The sequence below is a fragment of the Lissotriton vulgaris genome, chromosome 3_2 (genome assembly GCF_964263255.1).
Source record: "Lissotriton vulgaris chromosome 3_2, aLisVul1.2, whole genome shotgun sequence".
NCBI lineage: Eukaryota > Metazoa > Chordata > Amphibia > Caudata > Salamandridae > Lissotriton > Lissotriton vulgaris.
The window spans coordinates 255931319-255952870 of record NC_141690.1 but is presented as its reverse complement, the minus strand read 5'-3'; the positions used below and the strand labels follow the sequence as shown (position 1 = coordinate 255952870).

Sequence of the window (21552 nt, the reverse complement as noted above, 5' to 3'; positions counted from 1 at the left end):
CACCTATGGGGCAGGGGTGTGGGGGACTGAAATGCCTGCCGCAATACAGGTGGTGGAAAATAACTTCATAAAAAAGGGTCTTGGCAGTTCCTAAAAGCACCTCAAACACCTTCTGTCATGATGAAATTGGTATGGTATGGTCAGCGTATCTGATATAATCAGTATGTCCCCTTTACTTTTATGGGGTAAAATTTGGCAATCAGAGGACCTGCAATTAACAAAAGAAATTATTACTGATTGCATGGCCTTAGAAAATTCCAAACAGATCCCCTGGTTATCTTATGTTTGCAATATGCTGAACAAAATCGAACTTGGTTTTTATTTCAACAGCCCTGAGAAAATCAATGGGAACTATAAAAAGGAGATAAAATCAAAGTTTGTGAAGGCAGGTAATCAGCCTTTTATGGATAAAATTGGCACTGGAACCGTTCATGTTTATAAACCACACCCGCAGTTTTATCTAACATTTACTCTTAATGCGCAATGGCGATATCTTTTAACACGGTTTAGGCTGGAGACCCTCCACTTTTTACTTGCTTTCCCTAAACAAGGGGGCTGGGTTGAGAGACTGTCCCCTTGTCCTTGTAGTAACAAGGACAGGCAGAGTACCTTACATTTGGTTCTCTTCTGCTCCCTGTATAAAGAGCCAAGACTCCGGTTTATTAAATCTATTCTGAAGGGTAGGGAACCTTGTACTTACAAGGAAGGTTATGAACATTTGTTATCCTTATCTTCTGTGGAAATCTGTTGTGCAATGTTAAATTTTATCAGAATCTCCCTAAAGATCAGAAAGAATTATGGGTAGCTTCACAGGTTAAGAATATTTGTAAAATTTTAAACTGTAATCTTTTTGAATCTCTGTCACTGTTATTATTATGTCTCTTTTAAAACAAACTGTGTTTACAAATTAGTTTTAAATGACTAGTATAAATGTATTCTTATCTGAAATGTGATACGATTGTATGTTCAATACTTTTATGATTCATTTTATGTATCGAATAAAGTTTTTGAATACGAATACGAGTTAAATGAGGTAAAAGTGACAATTGTGAGCAAACAATACATGAGGTAGCAAACCGTGCATTACAGGAGGAAATAGTGACAAGTGTGCAAGTTACAAGGGAAAACAAAGTACAATTAGAGGTATAATACTGCAATATATGCTAGACACTGAGTTCCCCACCTCCAAAGGCGGCAGCTCTGGTCATATGGCCACAACCTCTCCCCAACTGTGCCGTCTCCAGGAACGGCACGCCGAGGCCCCCTGCTGGTTATGACTGATAATGCTACATCCGTCTAGAGGAGGGACGTGGCAGGGCAGCACTGGTGACGCCATCTGCTGCCCACTCGGCTCGGGTGACTCCCACTGCCCCGCCCACCTATTGAAAGAGCACTACCCAGCGGGAGACAGACAGAGCGCAGTGTGGAGGTGTGAGCGCTGCACGAAGAGGCCAGGAGTGGAGAGAGCGCCTACAAACCAAGCTCTGTGCGCTATACGTGTGAATGATCTCTCCTCCGAGGCGCTATGGCCGGGCCACTGATGCTGCTGCTGCTGTTGCTGGTGGTGTGCTGCTGTTTCTACTACACTCTCTGCTACAAGGATGACAGGCGCGAGGACACCTCCGGAGGGGCGCCACAAGTTAGAAGAAAAGAGAGAGAGCTCGGTGGGTCCGCGCATGCTGCGAGTCTTTCCGCGTGTCACACCTTGGAATCAACCCTTCATGCTTCCGAGGTCGAAATCTTGTGTAATCACGTGGCTTGTAATCCAGAACACAAAAGCCAGATGATCCGATTGCGGTTAGATCTGTGGTCCGTTTAGATTTACTCCACATTGTTGAATAGAGGTAGCGCTGCTTGCTTTGCAGAGGCTTCTAGTCGCGTGACTGACTGTAGACCGAGTCAGAGCACTGTATTAAGACTAAGAGGGGACTTTCCATGGCTCTTAAAAAACCTTCCCTGGAGTTCGCGACGCTATAAAATGGCTCCTTGATTTAAACAAATATGCACCACATAGGTCTACAAACGTGCGTGTGTTGTACATTATTTAGATAGCGCTTGCTACCCCTGTCGAGGTGTTGAAGCGCATTGCGGCGAGTAGCACGCTACTACGGAGCCCAAGGCTATATGTAAATCGGTAGTAGATTGGTAACTTGGGGATCCTTTTCCCTTGTAGGATTAGTTGTGGTAAATTTGTTAACTTTGTTCTCTCCGATCTCACGCATTTACTCCAGTATTTTGAACGAGGGACAGATCAATTCAGGTGGATTAGAGAAGGGAGGAAGTGAGACAATATTAGGAATGGTGAGCATGCGCAGATAGAAGGAGGTTTAAGGTAGGGTGTTTGGGCGATCATTGCAGTCTGAAAGGTTTGAGATTGAGACGGAGTGAAGGGACAGGAGGAGTTTTTTTTCTTAAACTAAAAATTAATATATATATATATATATATATATATATATATACATTATTCTTCGTAATATTTGTGTATAAACCATACATCTGTGTGTTTGTATACATCTCTATACATGCGTCAGTATTAAGATTTACATTGTCAGACATATACATGTATGTTCACACACGTATGCATGCATTTTTCGTATATACATTCAAATAATGTGACACTTCTGAGATAGCAATGACCGCCCTCCAGACCCCCACAATCTCACCCTTTGAGATTTAAGAGGTTGAGAGTAATAAGGCTGCTCGAGCTGTCTGCTTTCAAAACTCCCCTCGTCTAAGTAAGAGGCGAAACTTGATACCTATGTTCTTTGCTTTAAATATTTTGATTTAACATATATAAATAATCCCAGCCAAAATGACGACCGAAACAATTATCTGTATCACTCATAACATTTATGAGTGAAAGCTACAACACGTTTGTAGTGGTTTTGTAAATTGTATATCGTTTATTTATTCATTTGACTTTAACGGTTTTTGAATGGGTGTGTGTGTGTATGTATGTATATATATATATATATATATACACTCAATTGCTGCTGATTGGTTATCCTCCCATTCTGGTCGTGGGCTCCATCTGTGGAATAAATCCTTTTCAAACAGCATTTCCTGGAGGCCGTCATTCATTACATTACATAACATCTGGTGACCAATGAAACTACGCCTACCCTTCGCCGACAGTGTCCGAAGAGAGTTGGTTATTGTAACGAGTAATCTTAATAGTCAAAACCTGTGCTTTGCATGCGTAGGGAAAAATAACAAGAAGAGGACAATACGGGTATGGCACACACACCAGCTGTCAAACCTACAACCACAATCTGCACAACTCTACGCCACTGCACTCTGTGCCACTCTACTCTGTACCTCTACAACTGCACCACAGTACTATACGCCACTCTACTCTGCTATGCATCACTGTACTATGCAACACTCTAATCTACCCCACTGCATTCTACAACCCTACATTGTACACCACTGAGTGTTGTTCTGATGTCCTCTTTGCCACTCCGCCCTACACCACTTTACTCTACAACACTCTAAGCCAATGTACTCTACATCAGTCCACGCTACTCTACAGTATGGCATGCTACGTTGCTCCACTTTGTGGCACTCAAATTCACGACACTCTGTGCCACTCTACAACACTAATCATCGCCATTCCACTCTACGGCACTTCACGCCACTCTCCTATACAGCCATGGCTTTAAGTGGGATGACAAAACTGGGGAAGGGGGAGTTTCTCTCAAATGGGGCGTGGTCAATTTAATTAAGGGCGTGGCATAAAAACACGTAAGCTACAAATCTGTGCTTAGCATAGTGTGCCACCCGCCTTGTATTTTGCTGTTCCTGTCATTACATCCAGATATATGATGCAACAAGTAACATCATACCTACAACAAGTCAGGACTATTGGCTTTGTCAATGGTTGTTCGTTACATAAGATAAATGAGCTGCAACTATGGCTTGTATTAATATTGAAAAAGCTTCCACTTACAGCCTCTGGTGACACCACAACAATGATGCTGCTCCTGAGTTTCAAAAAGAGAAGGGAAATCGAAGAGAAAATGACTCCCTATAAAGGATTTGACTTCCCCTGTAACACTCACCTGGCATGACATCATGCCGTAACTTCTCCACTAGAGAGAAGAGTGCAGTGTGATGTGCCCACTGTCACTGCAGTCCGGAAAAAAAACGGACCGCCTGTGCCAGGGCACAAAGCAGAGCCCGATAGGGACCCGTTTCAAGGCCCCCTTTAAAAAACTGCTGGTGCTCAGATCCGGTGAGACCCGGCCCACTTAAAGCTCTGTCTATGGCACTAACTTTCAGGCATGCAGCAACCACGCTGGTGTACAGCATTGCTAAAACACATTGGTGCAAAGCCAAAAGCTTTTGCAAAGGTGAGAACTATTGGCTTTGCCAATGCTTGTGGTCGGATGTAATGATCAAGAAACTGCCTTAAAACAGTTGCAGTGCTCTAATTTGCTTATATATGGCCAATGAAACAACTGGGATACCACCATAAACAACTTATATCTGAGGGTAGTAACTTTGTTTATTTCAGCTGTGTGCTGGAGAAACTTGTGAGCTGTGTTCAAGGAACAGCAGCGACTAGGTGACGTCACTCGATCAGGAGCTGGATTTCAGTGATGACTGACCAGTCGAGCCATGTTAACTGTGCTGGGAATGTGTTTACAAGTGTTTGGAGATGGTAATCAGCCAGCAGTAGGATTTTAATACAAACTCTTACACCACAGGCAGATTTCCTCTTTTAGGCCTGGTTCGAAGCCTGTTTTTTTCTTTTACATAGCGCGAACATGACCCGAATCGGGTATCAGAGCGCTGTACATAGCACCAGTGTAGTGAGCACGCTAGCATGGTACGTCACGTGGCTACGTGACGTACGTTGACGTAGAGGCGCGGCAGGCGGAGCGCGGCATTGAGAGCGCGAGCAGGCTGGGCGTAGGACATGCTTTGTGCTCCTTGTATGTATGTACCTGAATAAAGAGGTTGGTACCACCATCCGACTCCGAGAGTTATTGGGGGAGGAAAGTGCATCATTACAGTGGCGACGAGGGTGGGATACCGACCCACGACCCCCACCACGCAGACTACGAGAAGCACGGCGGAACGGAGTGGTGGTGCAGGAGAAACGAGGAAGGCCCGAGGGTACGCACAGCGACCCCACCCTCCTAGGGCACAGCAAGGAGCGCAACGCAACCATCAGCAAGGAGAACAGAGCACCGAGAGCACAAATAGCGACGGTCGAAGAACCCTGAACAACCAAGGTAGGAAGCCAGTCGCGGTCAAGGCCCACCGGTATACGCACTGGCTACTCCACCCGTACAGGAAGGGGCTGAAAGGAGCAGCCCTCCACCCTTGCTCAAGAAGGAAGAACGAAACGGTGCACCAGGGAGCCCGAGAAGCCTGGAAGGTACGCTGCCCGCAGCCCGGGCGGAGAAGATGAATGCACAAGCGGGCTACGCGATAGCGCCAGTCCAGTTCCTTCCCAGACCAGGGGAACCGCTCATGAAATGGGAGGACTGGAAGGAATACATAGACAATTTCATAGAAGTGATGGAAGACGAAAGCGAGGAGAAGTTCAAGCCGCCGAGAAAGAAACGCATCCTGCTGCTAAATTTGGGCCCAGAAGGCCTAAGGATCTACAAAAGCTTGGTGCCGAAGAAGAGAGAGACAGAGGATGACGACGTGTATGCCCACGCGCTGGAAGACCTAGAAGAACACTTCAAACCCTCAGTGTGTGTCTCAGTAGACAGGTTTAACTTCCAGCAAAGGAAGCAACTACCCGGGGAAACGGTGGAAGAATATGTGGCGGCGTTGAAGAAACTGGCGGTCTCGTGCAAATATGCCAACTGGGAAAGTGAATTCATAAAAGACCAAGTGGTGATGCACACCACGTGCACGAGCGTGCAGGACAAGCTATGGGCAGCGGGGGACACCTCGCTCAAGGATGTGTTGGTGATAGTAAAAAGGGCGGAACTGGCACGAAGGTGTGCAGCGGCTACGAAGAAGGAGATCGTGCCCAGTGGAACGGTGAACAAAGTAGATGATGAAGAACGCCACAAGGATAATCAGGCACGGAAACAGCCAGAAAAGGGTCCCGACAAATGGCGGAACAGCCCAGGCAACCCTGGCAAACAGGCCGGAAGTAGCAAACGGCCTTGCTATAGATGCGGCAGTTGGACGCACGAGGCGCACGACCGGAAGTGCCCCGCTCTTCGCGCCAAATGCATGTTCTGCGGAATAGTCGGCCATTTTGGAAAGGCGTGCAGGAAGAAGGCAGCCAAGAACGCAGTGAAGTACGTGGCCCAAGAAGCGGAGGAACCAGAAGAGGCAGCAGAGGAAGAGGTGGTCACAGTCCTCTGCATCTACGACGAAATCTTAAGCATAAACGACCGAGGCCGTGGCACCGGCGGAAGAAGGACGATGAAACCAGTCTTGGAAATGAAGATCGGAGACGTCGAAATCCAAGTAGTGGCAGACACCGGGTCGCCTTACACCATCATCCCCCGGAGCGTGTGGGAAGAGAAGTTTGCTCCGCGACTGGGCCCCGAGCTGGACAAACTGGACATACGTCCCGTCACCTACAACGGTGATCGAATCCCCATGGCCGGGTGCAGGAAACTGAACTTTGAGTTCAGGGGCAGAGAGGCCAGATGCAAACTGTATGTCTCCGAGAAAGGTCCCTCCGTCCTAGGGTGGCTCGACCAAGGAGACCTGGGCATCAAGCTGGACCCGGGAGGCAAGGAACAGATATTAATGACGGAGCCGGAGGAAGCGCTGGACACGAATAAATGGAGGAAGGAGTTCCCAACGGTCTTTGGAGGTTCAGTGGGCAGGCTCGACAAATTCGCGCACAAGATCATACTCAAAAAGGGAGCTGTACCGGTGGCGCACAAGGTGAGAAACATCCCGTTAGCAGTAAGGGACGACGTGAAGGAAGAACTACAACAGCTGGAGAAAAGAGGGATCATTGAGCCGATAGCCTGTGCCGAATGGCTATCGCCGTTGGTGGTAGTGAAGAAACCGAATGGGAAGGTCCGTTTATGCGTGGACCTACGTGAGTTGAACAAAAACATAGTGGTGGAGAAGTTTCCCCTTCCCCGGATAGAGGAGATGCTGGCCAGCACAAGGGGTATTCAGTGGTACTCCACCATAGACTTAACTTCAGCGTATCACCAGATAGCATTACACCCAGAGAGCCGCAGCTTGACATCCTTCATAACTCCCTTCGGATGCTATCGATTCCGCCGCATGCCGTTCGGACTAGCCTCGGCGGCTGCGGTGTTTCAAAAACTCATGCATCAGCTGTTTCAGGACCTCAAGGGAGTGCAATACTTCCAGGACGATATATTGGTGATGGGCCAAGACAGGATGGACCACGACAGAAAGCTGGAGGCGGTGTTGGGCATCCTGGAAGGGAAGGGCCTCACAGCAGAATGGGCCAAGTGCCGGATAGGGATGGAGAAGGTAACGTACTTGGGCCACGAAATCAGTGCTCAAGGAGTGACTCCCAAGAGTGAAAATGTAAAGGCGATCTGCGACGCACCATCACCAGCCAACAAGGAAGAGGTCAGATCATTCCTGGGGATGGCGGAATACTATGGGAAATTCATTGAACATTTCGCCTCGAAAACTCACCATATGAGGCAGTCAACCCGAGAGAACAGCGAGTTCCGTTGGTCAGAGGAAGCTCAAAGGGAATTTGAAATGATAAAGAGTGAAGTGGCAGGGGCAATTCCGCTGCAAGGGTTCGACCCCCAAGGAAGCACCATACTCACTACAGATGCGAGTGATAAAGGACTGGGGGCAGTCCTCATGCAAGACCGAGGCCAGGGGAGACTCGAAACCATATGCTTCGCATCCCGCACCCTGAATGACACTGAAAAAAGATATAGTGTGATTGAAAAGGAAATGTTGGCAGTGGTGTGGGCCATGTCCCGGTTCCGGCAATTCCTGTGGGGCACAAGGTTCCGGTTGAGGACCGATCACAAGCCCCTGCTCAAAGTGCTCACATCGAGTGGACATGCGGAAGCGACACCGAAGATCTCGAAAATGTCGCTCAAACTAATGGAGTTCCGTTATGATGTTGAACACATTCCAGGGAACAGGAACAAAGTGGCGGACTACCTGAGTAGGGCGGCAGCGATGGAGCCCAGTACAGAATGCCCCGAGGCGGGGGAAGAGTGGGTCGCACTCACCGAGGACCTCGAAGTATCCATCAGCAAACAGGAATGGAAAACGGCATATGACGGAGACCCGAATCTGGAGAAAGTGAAGGACTACATTGTAAGAGGCTGGCCGGACAAATGTAAATTAGAGCGTGGCCTCGTCCCCTACTTCGAGGTGAGAGAGGAACTATCTATGGATGACCAGGGCACGTTTGTATACAGAGGGGAAAGAGTCATACCCCCGGCAACGATGGTATCCAGGTTGATGGACATGTTACACGAAGGCCACCTGGGAGTGGGAAAGTTGAAACTAAGGGCCAAGCAGAACTATTGGTGGCCAGGAATGGACATAAGAGCGGAAAGACATGTGAGAGAATGCCCGAGGTGCCAGGGCGCGGACAAAACACTGAAACCATTGCGCCCTGCCCTGGGAAAGATTGATCCTCCACAAAATCCGTGGGAGGAACTGTCCATAGACATTTTAGGGCCAGTGCTGAATGCACAAGGTATACAGAAATACATTTGTGTAATGGTGGATCGCTATTCAAAATGGCCGGAATTAAAGATCGAAGAAACAATGGACACTGAGAGGATAGTGAGCTTCATGGCGGAGACCTTCGTGAGAGAGGGCATCCCAAAGTGTGTCCTTAGTGACAATGGGCCCCAATTCCGCTCTGACAGATGGAACCAATTTATGCAAAGAAACGGAATAGCGTCTAAACACACATCCATATACCACCCGGCGGGGAATGGTTTGGTGGAGCGCTTCAATAGAGTGGTGATGGGCTCGATACAAGCAGCTATTGCAGACAACAAAGACTGGGAGGCGGAGATATGGCACATGGTGTGGGCGTATCGGATAACTCCCACGAACACTGGCTACAGCCCTTTCCAGATATTGAGGGGCCGGGAGCCGTTCACCCAAGACAACAGGATATGGAAAGACAGAGTCATTAAAAGTGAGTGGTCACCGGCAGTGGTGCAAGCTAATCTAAAGAAGGCACAAGCAGTGTATACCAAATACTACGATGCGAGGAGGAATGTAAAAGACACTGCCCTCGAAAAGGGGGAATGGGTGAGAGTAAGATTGCCCACACTACAGAAAAAAGGGGAAAGTAAGTACAGCAGGCCCCTGAGAGTTGTGGAAATCAAGGGCCGGGCGGCTTTGCTGAGCGATGGAAATGTGTGGTCGCAGGATCGCATGGCCAGGTGCAATAAGATACTCAACTGGAGAAGCAGAGGCAACATGGAAGAGAGTGAGAGCAACAGTGACCACTCCAGTGACTATGGAGGTGAGGGCCCGGACTTTGGAGAAAGTAGTAACGAGGATCAAGGGGCAAGTGCAGAGTGTCAGCCGGAGGAAGACAGCAGTCGGAGTGTGCCTAGCGCGGCTGCGCTAGAGAGTGGACAAAGGGAAGAAGCAACGACTGCAAGTTCCCCGGTAAGACTGACGAGAAGGGGCAGACCGGTGGTCCCACCAGTGAGGTTCAGAGACTATGATATGAGTCAGGACTTGTTCACGTAATTCGTTGGAAAAAAGGGAGATATGTAGTGAGCACGCTAGCATGGTACGTCACGTGGCTACGTGACGTACGTTGACGTAGAGGCGCGGCAGGCGGAGCGCGGCATTGAGAGCGCGAGCAGGCTGGGCGTAGGACATGCTTTGTGCTCCTTGTATGTATGTACCTGAATAAAGAGGTTGGTACCACCATCCGACTCCGAGAGTTATTGGGGGAGGAAAGTGCATCATTACAACCAGTTGCGTTACATGAGGACACATTCATTTTTGTTAGGCACGGGGAGATTAAGTGATTTGCCCAGAATCACAGGATGTTCAGCGTCAATCAGCGCACTAGTAATGCAGAGAGAGGTAGGCAGTGCACCGTGCCAGATTATTCAGTTCTGGGTGCGCTGATAGTAGACGCGCTACGGTAATGCTAGGAATGTGTCTAGTAATGTAGAGAGCGGGCACGGTGCCAACCTAAAGTTCAGTTTCCACATCTTAGTGACAGCCTGGCGGAGAGAGAACCGAACACCCTCCGTGTGACCCAACATGCGAAACACACACACGTCACGTCCTAGCAGCCAGCAGTGGAGGGGGGAAGAGGGAATGCAGCTCAGGGTAATGTTGCTTCATTTCCTTCACACTGTCGCCCCAGGCCCCGCCTTGCAAGCATTCCAATGCTGGCAGTGCCTACCCGCCAAGGTTTCTATATGCTTCTGTGTGTCACTTCCAATTGTTTGGTGTGTTCATGTGACAATTGAATGTTTATGGGTGACACCTTCATTCCATGTATGATAAGGCATTTCTGGACATGCAGTGAGAGCTTCAGACATGTATCTGTTTTTCCTCGTGTTACAGGTGCAGAGCTAGTGCTTGGAACCAGGGGAGAGAGCGCTTCCTTTTCTGCTGGCCCCTTTAAAGACTATTGTGAATGGAGCTTTCTTGGCAAAGACAAGTCCGCTCCCCAAGGAAAGGATGTGGTTTATTCAGATGGACGTACCTGCCCGGACCAAGTCTACGCCCACTACAGAGACCGCGTGAAACCGACGTGCAGCGGCGCCTTCTTATTACAGAATGTTCTGACTGGAGATGCCGGCTTCTACAGATTACAGTGTGATGAGCAGCCGACTCGTCACTACCATCTACGTGTTGTTGGTAAGTAGGGAACTGCGGCCGTTGTAGCATTTTATGTGCCAAGTGCAGAGTATAAGAAAAACAGTAATTCACAGTAGTGTTTTTAAAGATATTTCTTAATACTATCTGCTTAGTAACATAAATGCTTTTTACCAAAAACGAAAAAGTTGCACGTTACACAACTGATTTCTTAGCATGGGCCAAACAAGGCCTAAACTAGGCCCGCCTCCATCTTGTATTTTTAAGCCTCCTGTTTCTTCGGGCCGCATAATGTGCATACCTCAAATGTTTGTTGGTCTGTTGTTTTTAGTAAACTCGTTGGAAACCTTCCTTCAGCAACTCAAAACCTGGCTATTCTGCAGTGAAGTGTTCCCTAGGTAGTAGTAGGAAGGTATACCTAGCAGCGACGCAACACTCTACGGAGTAGCCGCGCATTTTATAAATGCTTTTTTCATTCATTTATTCATTCAGCAAGTGACTGTACAAGGTTTTTTTCCCTGTCTGTTACAACACGTTTATTCCTAATATCAGTCTGTCATTGTTACATGGGTCTTCAACTTTTTATGCAGGAAGTGCTACTTGCGTCGAAAAAAAAAATCATTGCCAGAAACTAATATTAGTATTTTAATAGTGACCATATCATGCAAGTTTAGGAGTTACCGTCTTTTTATATCAATTACATATCATACAAGTTCACATTGGGAGGGATGAAGGGGGCAATCAAGACCGACTACCATTTTGTGTGTAAAAGGCCGCTTTATTTGAAACAGGTGCACATCACATGTATTACCCACTGGCAACCGCCTCACAAAACTAAACCTCTCTAAACATCGAGTTACCTGACCCCTTAGGTTTGTGTCTCCCTCCACCCCTACGATCCCCACATGATACAATCCCCCCACCCTGCATATACAGATATACAAATTCCATAACATCGTCATGTATCCATTTTCTCCCCTACATCTTAACTCCAAACCCTGTCAAACCTGCAGACCTATCTGCCTTATTGCAACTGTAACTAAGCCCCTCTAATGTAACTCCACAACTGTTTTCCCTTTCCCCGCTCCCGCTCCCCAAATCCCCAAACATCATGATAAAGACCCGAACTCCAGCCAAACTTGGCCAACATCAACCCAAACTCCGCCACCCAGGGAAAGTGGGGTAGGTGGTTACACCTCATCCCCTCTTTCCCTGCCCCCCCCCCCCGCCCCGTCACCTCCGCGCACGTCACCAACGCATTACTCCCGTCGCACCCCCAACAACTTTGCCAACACCTCCCGAAGCTCCAACAGGTATAGATCCATTCCCATCCGGGACAAATGCACTCCATCTCCTCTAAACATCTCCGGCGCATCATATTTAATGTCTCTGTGCCAAATGCGCGTGAAACCCAAATGACGACAAAAGCGCACCATCTCCACGTTTATCTTCCGCCTCGCCTTGTCCACCGCCTGCGGCTTCACCGCCCCTCGCCACACTCTGCGCGGTACCAACTCGGTCCACACCACCGTACACCCCGCCCAACACCTGCGCAGCTCCGCTAGATCCCGCCGCATCGCCCTCATCAGCACCAAGCCTGTCTCCTGCACCAGATCGTTCTCCCCCAAATGGAGGACCAACACGTCGGGGCACCGCCCCCCGCACACTAAACCATTCAGGGTTGTAACCAGCTCTTTCCATCTCATCCCCCCCTCCCCGACCAAAACACCTTGAACAAATCAGGATTGAACCCCAAACCATCCCCAAAATAGCTGTCTTGCGCTTGCAGCTTCGCCCTCTTCACAAACAAGTGACCCACAATCCAGATCAACATCTCTCGGGACGAGGGTCCCGCCACCGAACCTGGAATGAGAAACATATGTCAATCAACACTGTCCCCCCCAATGCCAAAACGCGCGCACCCGCCGGGTCTGCTCCGCGCACATAGCGTTGATAACAGTCTGATGTCCACCTACCCAAGCGCATGATGGCCCCCCTCCCCTGCCCCCGTCGGTGCGCCTCGGATGCCGCCCCTATTCGAAAAGAATGCGTGCCAAATTGCCGCCCATCCACTCCCAATCTCGCCAATGCCTTCCGCAACACTCCCAACAACTGACGCCCCGTCGCCCCCTTCCCATTCGCGCGCTGAAACACCAGACCATTCGCATCCCCCACCGTCCTCCATCTCCTGCCCCAAAGCACCGGGCACTCACTGCCCTCTCCCCCTTTTTCCATGGTCACCCAGGCCCCCACACTCCTCTGGTCCGTCTTGGACTTTCGCAACCACAATCGCACTTCCGACTGCGACACTTGGACCTCAGCCCATTCCACGCCCGCTCAGCCTTGGAGCCCAAAAGCTCCGACACCCGGAAGGCCCCCGCAAACATCCACACCATCAGTGTCCCAAACAAGCATGCTTCCGTGTCATCCTTGCACACGGGCGGCAGCATCAGCACCACTCTGCCCAACATTTCCACTGACACCGGCCGCCGCACCTCCCCCACCCCCCCCCCCCGCCCGCATTCCCGCGCCCAACCCTCCAACATCCTGGCCCCCAATTCACCTGCGGACGGGGCGTATCCCCACAGTAGCTTACCCATGAAACTGATCCCTGCCAGCTTACCCGCTATCGTCACTCTCGACAACCCCCTTCCAATCAATTCCAGCAAGTATTGCACCACCTCTTCCTGCCTGTCCCTGCCAGGCGGCCGCCACCGCGCCCCATTCGCCACAAACTCCCCCCAGGCTGCCACATACGCTGTCCTGGTTGACTCTGCCAAGGATCCTAGAACCAGCTGCAACATCCGGTGTTGCCTATGTCCCACATCTGCGCCGGCAGTGGAGTCGGGTCCCGTTCCGCGTCCTTGGCTAACCCACGGAATCTCCCCCACTGCGAACGAGATAGAGCGTCCGCAATGTCATTGTCAACTCCTGGTACATGCACCGCGCGAAAAGCAATATCATGTCGCAAACAGCCCAGCACAAACACCCGCAGCAGCTTCAGCACTTGCTCATCCCTGGCGGACTGGCGATTCACCACCTGCACCACTGCCATATTGTCCACATTGAATGTCCTCGACGATGCGCCAGCACCTCTCCCCACAGCCAGATCGCCACAATCAAAGGGAAGAGTTCCAGAAACGCAATGCTCCTCCCGCCCCCCGACCACTCCGGGGGCCACCTCTCTGCGCACCACTTCCCGTTCCAGTAGAGCCCGAAACCTTTGCTACCCGCCGCGTCCGAGAAGATCTGCACATCCCACACCAAGTCCACGTCCCGCTGTAAGGGCACTCCGTTGAACTGGTGCAGGAAAAAACGCCACATCCGCAAATTCTCCCGCACCCCCGCACCCCCGCCGACACGCGCACGCGATGATGTGGAGGCCTCCTTTCCGCCAAAGCCCGGCCGAGGCGTCTGCAAAACGTCCTACCGACCCGCACCACTCTGCACGCGAAGTTGAGGTGCCCCAGCAGCACTTGCACATCCAACACTGTCACCTTATTCCTGGCCACCATCACCTGCAGCAGCCCCAGCATCTGTTGCTTTTTGTCCCCCGGCAGCCGTGCTTCCATCCTTTGTGAGTCTATCTCAATGCCCAAGAAGGACAGCGCCGTGCCTGGCCCCACTGTCTTCTCCGGTGCCAACGGCACCCCCAGGTCCACCATGATCTCCTGAAACCTGTCCAGAGCTACCTGGCAGTTCGTGGAGTCCGGCGCCCCGACCAAGAAAAAGTCATCCAGGTAGTGCGTGACTCCTTGGTGACCCGTGCGTTCCGTAAAAAACCACTGCAGGAACGTGCTAAAACATTCAAAAAGCGCGCAGGACATCGAGCAGCCCATCGGCAGCGCCTTGTCCACATACCAGCGGCCGTGAAACTGGATCCCCAGTAGGCCCCAGTTGTCTGGGTGAACAGGCAGTAACCGGAAAGCCGACTTGATGTCACATTTGGCCATCACTGCGCCTCTTCCCTCCTTCACCACCAAAGCCATTGCCGCCTCCACCGAGGAGAACACCACTGTGGCCTCGCTCTCGCTGATAAAATCATTGACAGACCCGCCGTCCGGCCACGACAAATGTTGTATGAGCCAGAACTGCCCTGCCTCCTTCTTGGGCACTACACCTATAGGGGACACTATCAAGTCCGTCATTGGCCAGTCCTCAAAAGGCCCCGCCATGCGCCCCTCCTGTACTTCCTTGTCTAGTTTAGCCTGTATCACCTCCGGGTGCTCCCGCGCTGACCGCAAATTGTCCGCCCACCGACGCACCCGCGGACCTTCGTAACCCAGCTCGAAACCCGCTCCGTAGACGTTCCGCAGCCCCCGCGTCTGGGTAATTGCGTAGGGCCGCCGTCAACTTATCCACTCTAACCGGCGTATGAGCCCTTCGGCCCAGGCCCTTTTCCACCCCGGCCGCCCCCAGACTGCTGCCCGCCCCCGGGTCGTGCCGCTCCCGCCGCCGTGTGTGCGCCGCCATACTGCTGACCGGGCGGGCCCCAGCAGCGTGTCGCAGGGTGCCCATACCTCCCGCACCCTGAGCATTTGTGTCGAAAACGGCAGTGCTCCCTGGCACACGCCCCTCTATTAAAGTCCCAGCAGGGCCCCGCGGTCCCGGGCTGGCTCTTGGCTCCCGCCCCCACCCCTCCTCGGGTGGGGCGCCCTTGAAAGGGCTGATATATTATCGGGAGCCCGCTGGCGGTAAAGATAGTTTTGCCCGACCCCGCCAGACCCATCGTGTGCTGCCACAAATCGCAATCCAGTTCGCCCCACTTCGCCTCCGTGTCCCACTCCATTCTTGCCCTGAACTCCTCGTCGTACTGCGCCCACGCGTACCCCCCCCCAGTAATCTGCGCCTTCTGGATAACGTCCATGTACTTAAACAGGGATACCGACCTCTCTGGGAATTTCTCGCAATACACACTCGCGAAAATCAGAAATGCCGCCGTCCAGTTCTCAATTGTAAGCGGCACCCTCGGGCGCTTCTGTAGCTCGTACTCCTCCTCCTTTGACCCTTCCTTCGACCGCACTTCCCTATGTAACAGCTTTAACAATTCCACATACTCTGCCTTCCATATCTTTTCCTTAGTAGCTGCCATCAAATGCGCCCCTAGCGGCTTCGTGACCCCCATATAAGGAAGTCGTTTAAACTTTAACTCTTTGCTGTCAGGTTTTCTCGCGCCCTCCTCCTCTGCTGACGCGCTGCCCGCTGCTGCGCTGTCTGCCTTGCCCCCTATGTCCGGTTTTTCCACCTTCCCCTCCGGCAACCCCGCGGTGCCCCCGCCCGTGCCCCCCAGCGCAGCCACATCCGTCCCCACGCCCCGGTCCACCACATACCTCCCCTTGCACAACCGATCACCCGCCCCCACCTCCCCTCCTCCCCCCACCCCCACCGACACCATCCGCGGCGTCTCCCCGCTTTTACCTGCAAGCAAAGCCTCCCCTCGCCGCTCCTCGACTCTCCTGTCCGCCAATCTGCTTCCCGACTGTGTCCGGGCCGCCGCAGTACCCAGGCCCCGTGACACCTGTAACAAAGAACCAACAACATTACCGGACCCCCGTCCGCCCGGCCCCTCTCTCACTTCACCTTCCTCTACACTATCCTCTCCGTCCACCAACTCCACACCTCCCCATCTTTACTTCCGGCGCGCCACCGGCGGCGCCGACCTAAACCTGCCAGAGGCCCTCCCTTCGCCTCTGCCCTCGCTCAAAGTAAGATAGTCCTCCTTGGCGTTGCTCCAGGTTTGCTGCTGTCCCCCAAGCCGCTTGGGCCCTGTGGGTGCTGGGACCGGCGAGCCCGCCTGGGGCCTTCTTGAGCCAGCCGCGCCGTGATCCCTCGTGGTCTCCAGGCTCGCCGCAGGAGGCTCCGCCTTCCCTTCTCCTTGGTGTCGCTGGGCCGCCCCAAGCCGTACCAAGTCTGCTTCCCCGCGCCGGCTAACTCCCTGCAATAAAAAAGGTATTGCTGGTGTGCTGGTCCCCTGCCACTGCTCCGCCTCGTCCGCCCAGCGCCACTTCCCCCAGCTCCCCCCTGCCCCCCCCTCCTTCTCGTCCTCGCTCCAACAGAGCCCCCCTACTCCTGCGTCGCCCGCGGTTTACCCCCCGGCCCCGACCCACCACCCTTCCACCCTCTCCCCGCCGCCACCCTGCCCATACACCACCTCTGCCTGCCTTGACGGCCCCGCCTCCTCCGCCACCGCCTCCTTCCCCTCCGCCGCCATGCGGGCCTCCCTGATCCCTTCCTCCCATGATGAAAACACATCCAGCCCCTCCCACTCCCTTTCGCTTTCCTCCGAATCAAAAAGAAGCGGGGACCCCCCCCCCCTATGCCCCTGGTCACTCCCCAGCCCCCCCACAGCCGTCCTCACCTGACCCCGCCCCCTGCCTGTGACCCCCGCCCCTCCCCCTTGCCCTCCTCTCATCACCGCGCTCCTGCCCCTCTCCCCCGCCCCCTGCCGGGCCGGCGAGGGGCTCTCAGTACGCCTCCTCATGGCCTGGTCCTCCACCACGCATCCTTCCCGTCCTTGCCTTCCCCCTCTCCCCCCCCACCCCGCCCACGCTCCTTCCTCCTTGTCCCCCGCCTCCCCCTCGCGCCTCCCGCTCCCTACCGAGGGCCCGCCACCCCTCCCGGCCCCCCCGCTACCTCTGCTAACACCCGGGCGGCCGCGCGACTCCACGCGCGCCCGCTCGGCCTCCCTGTCCTGCAGCCCGCCCGCTTCCCCGCCTCCCACCGCCCCCTGGAAACGCGGCGTGGCGCCCCTGGCAACGCGCCTCACCCGCGACCCTCCGTCATCCGGGGCCGCGCTCCTGACATCGGCGCGGCCCCGGAGACTCACCTGTAACTTTTGCGATTTCCTCGGTGGCGAGCAGGCCAGAACGGCCGCCGCCACCCCGAACGACGCCTGCCTCCGCGGCCGCGCCTCCCGCGGCCCCACCAAGAGGTCCATCCGCCCTGCTTCACTCAGCAGGCGGATGGCCTCGAGTACACGTATATCCTCTGCGCCCGACATCACGAAGCACAAATCGACAACGACCTACACAGCTCCAACCGACAAGCTAAAATACTTCACACCCAGCCACCAGGTTACAATACCTAAAATGGTGGCTGGGCGGAAGTGAAGCCCCGTTAAGTAGCCCTTTTTGGGCTTGTTAGTTATATTTGGGCTGCCTTTGGGCTCTCCCAGGCAGCCCAACCGGCGTCAAAATGGCCGCGCCCATGAAACCCCTTCCCCCTCCCAAACCTGCCCGGGGGGCAGACCTCGTGGCTCGGCTGCCCCCCAAATCCCCCTTACTGACAGTACAGAGTAAGAGACAGAGTAAGAGACCGGAACACAAGCCGGGAGTGCAACGGCGGTCACTACCGGTACTGCGGCCAGAGAAGGCCCGGTCACGCCGTGAGGGAAACGGCACTACATATCCCAGCAGCCTTGGGGGCCGCGCATTCCGCCCACGCCACCGACGCGCCTGGAGGCGCTTAAAGCAGGAAGAGCGCCTGGAGCCCCGCGAGAAGCCTGGGACAAGGGCGGGACAGTCTGTGGCAGTCTGGGGCAGAACGAGGCTGGGCTGGGCCACCCCCCTTGGTTGTGCCTACTGAGAAGTAAGCTCTTTGAGACATAATGATTTTTGAACATTGTAGTTTCATATTATGATTGTATTATACTAAGTCAGGAAGTACTTTTAAAAGCTTTGGTTAGTATCCTATTATCAACCTTACGCTAACCCCCAACAAACTGCAGTCCAACTGGCTAAATTTCTTCGGGGTTTGTTCGATTACCGATGATGGCTAAGAATAAACCAACCATGGATAACTACTTAGTAAAAATGGTGAGCAAGATCAATAATGACAGAAGGAAATCACTGGGTTTGGAAGATCCTTCCTTGATACTTACTACATCCCTTGGTGTTGGAAGTGATCTAATTGTGGTTTCTTCTCCTAAATTGGATGTTCCTACTGATATGCCTCCAATGGAGATTCCGACAGTATTAGTCGTAGATCAGGACATAATGGACCAGGATTTACAAGATGACTCCATGGATGTATCAGTACGGTGCTCTCCAGTTAAGAGAGCGGACAGACTTTCCTTACAGAGCACTTTCGGTCTCCAGAATGCTCAGGAACAACAGAGAACAGCCCTCTAAGTGAGAATGACACAGAAACTAGTAATATGCAGATTACAGCCCCGGAGCGCTCTCACGCTGCCAACGAGGACCTCCAGATGTCGCAAGAAAAGGTTGCTACGGCAAGAGCCAGATCAGATGGAGCGCCGGGCCCAAATGGCCTGCCACAGAAACTGTTTATATCTGATATAGCTCTCTGGTCAGGCTTGTTGACAAACCTCTTCAATTATGCTCTAAGAACTGCAACCATCCCAGACTCATGGCGGGGTGCAATCATCCAACCTATTTATAAATCGGGACCCCGCGCCTCTCCTAACAATTATAGACTTATAGCACTTTTGGATATAGAGGCGAAGCACTACGCTGGCCTCCTCCTGGAGGAGCTGAGGACATGGGCAAAGGACCAAAAACTGATCCCAATGAACCAAACAGGTTTTGTTGCCAACTCTGGGACAATGACCAATCTATTAGCACTGTCAACTATTGTCGACAAAGCACTCTCAACATCTAGGCCAGTGCTTTGCTGCTTTGTCGACTTTAAAGCCGCGTTTGATAGGGTCCCAAAGGGCGGCTTTGTGGGAAAAGTTGAGGAAATGGGGGATTCCTGATAGACTATTGGACGCAATTATTCAACTCCATTCGAATACTTGGGTTAGGGTGAAGCTGGGTCCGGCACGCATCTCTCGCGGAAAATCTTGACAACCAGAGGTGTGAAGCAGGGATGCGTGCTGGCCCCAATGCTTTTCAATCTGTTTATAGCAGATCTGTCAACTACACTGGACGAAACCAACAGTCATTCCCCAAAAATAGGAGGTACGGCATTAAGCAACCTTTTATATGCCGATGATCTGGCACTTTTCAGCCTTACGAGGGTTGGGCTGCAAAGGCTCCTCGATAAACTGCTCATTTATACGACCATAAATCAACTAGAGGTTAATTTAAAGAAAACCCAAGTTGTCCCCTTTGGTAGTAAATATCATGCGGGCGGAGGATGGTCATATAACAACATACGCCTCGCTATAGGTCAATCATATAAGTACCTAGGTGTCCATCTGGACTCTAGGGATAACCTCATCAAACATCGGAATGAGATAGCAGTTAAAGCTATGACCCTTGCGGTCTCATTAGCCAAGATCTCAAAAAATCTTTCTGGCCCAACTCTCCTGCCACTCTTAGAAGTCTTGAGAGCAAAAATTGGCCTTACTCTATCATATGGAATTGAGTTATTCAGGGGCAAATTAAACACTGCCTTAAATCGACACACAACAAAAATCTATAAAAAAGTACTCCATCTCCCAAACTCCGCATCTGCAGCACAGGTAAGACTAGAGCTTGGGCTATTAAATTATGAGGCCTCTAACATCGGCTCATACCTAAACCTCTGTCATAAACTGAGACAAGCGGACATTGGCACACTGGAATCCTTAGTCTGGCTAGAAATCACCCAGAAAAATCCAGGATGTACGTTTGGTCGACTTTTCAAGGACTATATTAATCAATTGTCAGCGAGCGACCTTTGGGCTCTCAACCCCAGTCGGACTGCATTCAAAACAGTCATTAAAAAATGTGTGAGAATTAGTTCCCTCGCAATAGACAAAGCACTCTTTTCCAAACGTAGGCATGCTTGGGCCCTTGTCAATTCTTACGAGCGGGTAGCACCGGCCACCTATCTGCCTTGCACATATTCATTGTACATAAAACAAAGTTTAATGGCAATTAGAATGGGTGACTGGCGCTTCCTGCAAGATTTGCCTTCTTGGCGACGAACGGCGGATGACCTAACCTGTAGAGGGTGTAGTAAGGCATCTGAAACTTTGTTACATGTGGTTTGCCTCTGCCCTGCCTTTAATTCCCAGCGTAAGCTTAAACTCAAAGCAGAATGGAATAGGTTGGGTGTGCGGACATGTAGGCAAGCCATTATCGTGGCTCTGAACCCTGAAAATACTGTTTTAAATCTAGGATTAACAACTTTTATCCTACAAGCATACCGTTCCCTTAACTCAAAAGAGGCCCGCTAATAAAACTTAAGGGAAGAGACACGAAATGATATTATGTTGTGCAACCTGACAGTCTAATACATCGAATTGCTCCTTAGGAATTCCAGTTGTCTTCGATATGCATGCGGTATTTTGACAGTCAGTGTAACTAAAAAGGGGTGAACAGCTTTTTTACATAAACTTTTTTAAGTTCTTGCTTGTTCCTTTTTAAAATGTCACAGAATTAGGAGGTCCAGGATGAGGAAGGCTTCCATTTTTTTTTAATAGCCACTGAAGCGTTTGCTTGCTTTCTCCCAATTTTAAAAGCTTGTATATAATGTGTACTTTGTAAGTTTCTTTTAAAGATATCTGTGTAATATCTAAATAAAGATTATTATTATGAAAAGGTGTGAGAACAGTCTGGGTGTGCATCCTCTGGGATACTTCTATAGTCATTTAGCCAAGGGTCCTTTGCACTATTCAAGAAGTGGGCATTCTAATACGGGCCCAATCTTTGAGATCCCTACACAAAACAGATATCATGCATTAAGTAGCTTGGATCAGAATGATTGACTGTCGTCAGTTGGTAGTAAAGGTTTGGGGGAGTCCTCCAATTTTTATGTGGGGAAGTTATATATAAATAATTCAGAGCCTGAACTATCACAGATAGCGGTGTCTATTCCAATAAATAATTATAGCCCTAGACT

General features: G+C 51.6%; 1 protein-coding gene across 1 annotated transcript in view; it reads left to right on the top strand.

Annotated features, from left to right (window-relative positions):
- The first annotated feature begins 1412 nt into the window (after positions 1-1412).
- Positions 1413-21552, top strand: part of LOC147725620 (uncharacterized) — a 145168-nt gene continuing 125028 nt past the window's right edge. The window contains exons 1-2 of the mRNA XM_086964311.1: positions 1413-1664; positions 10507-10803. Coding sequence (XP_086820437.1) covers positions 1526-1664; positions 10507-10803 — 436 coding nt within the window. The 5' untranslated portion in view covers positions 1413-1525. The remainder of the gene's footprint in view (positions 1665-10506; positions 10804-21552) is intronic.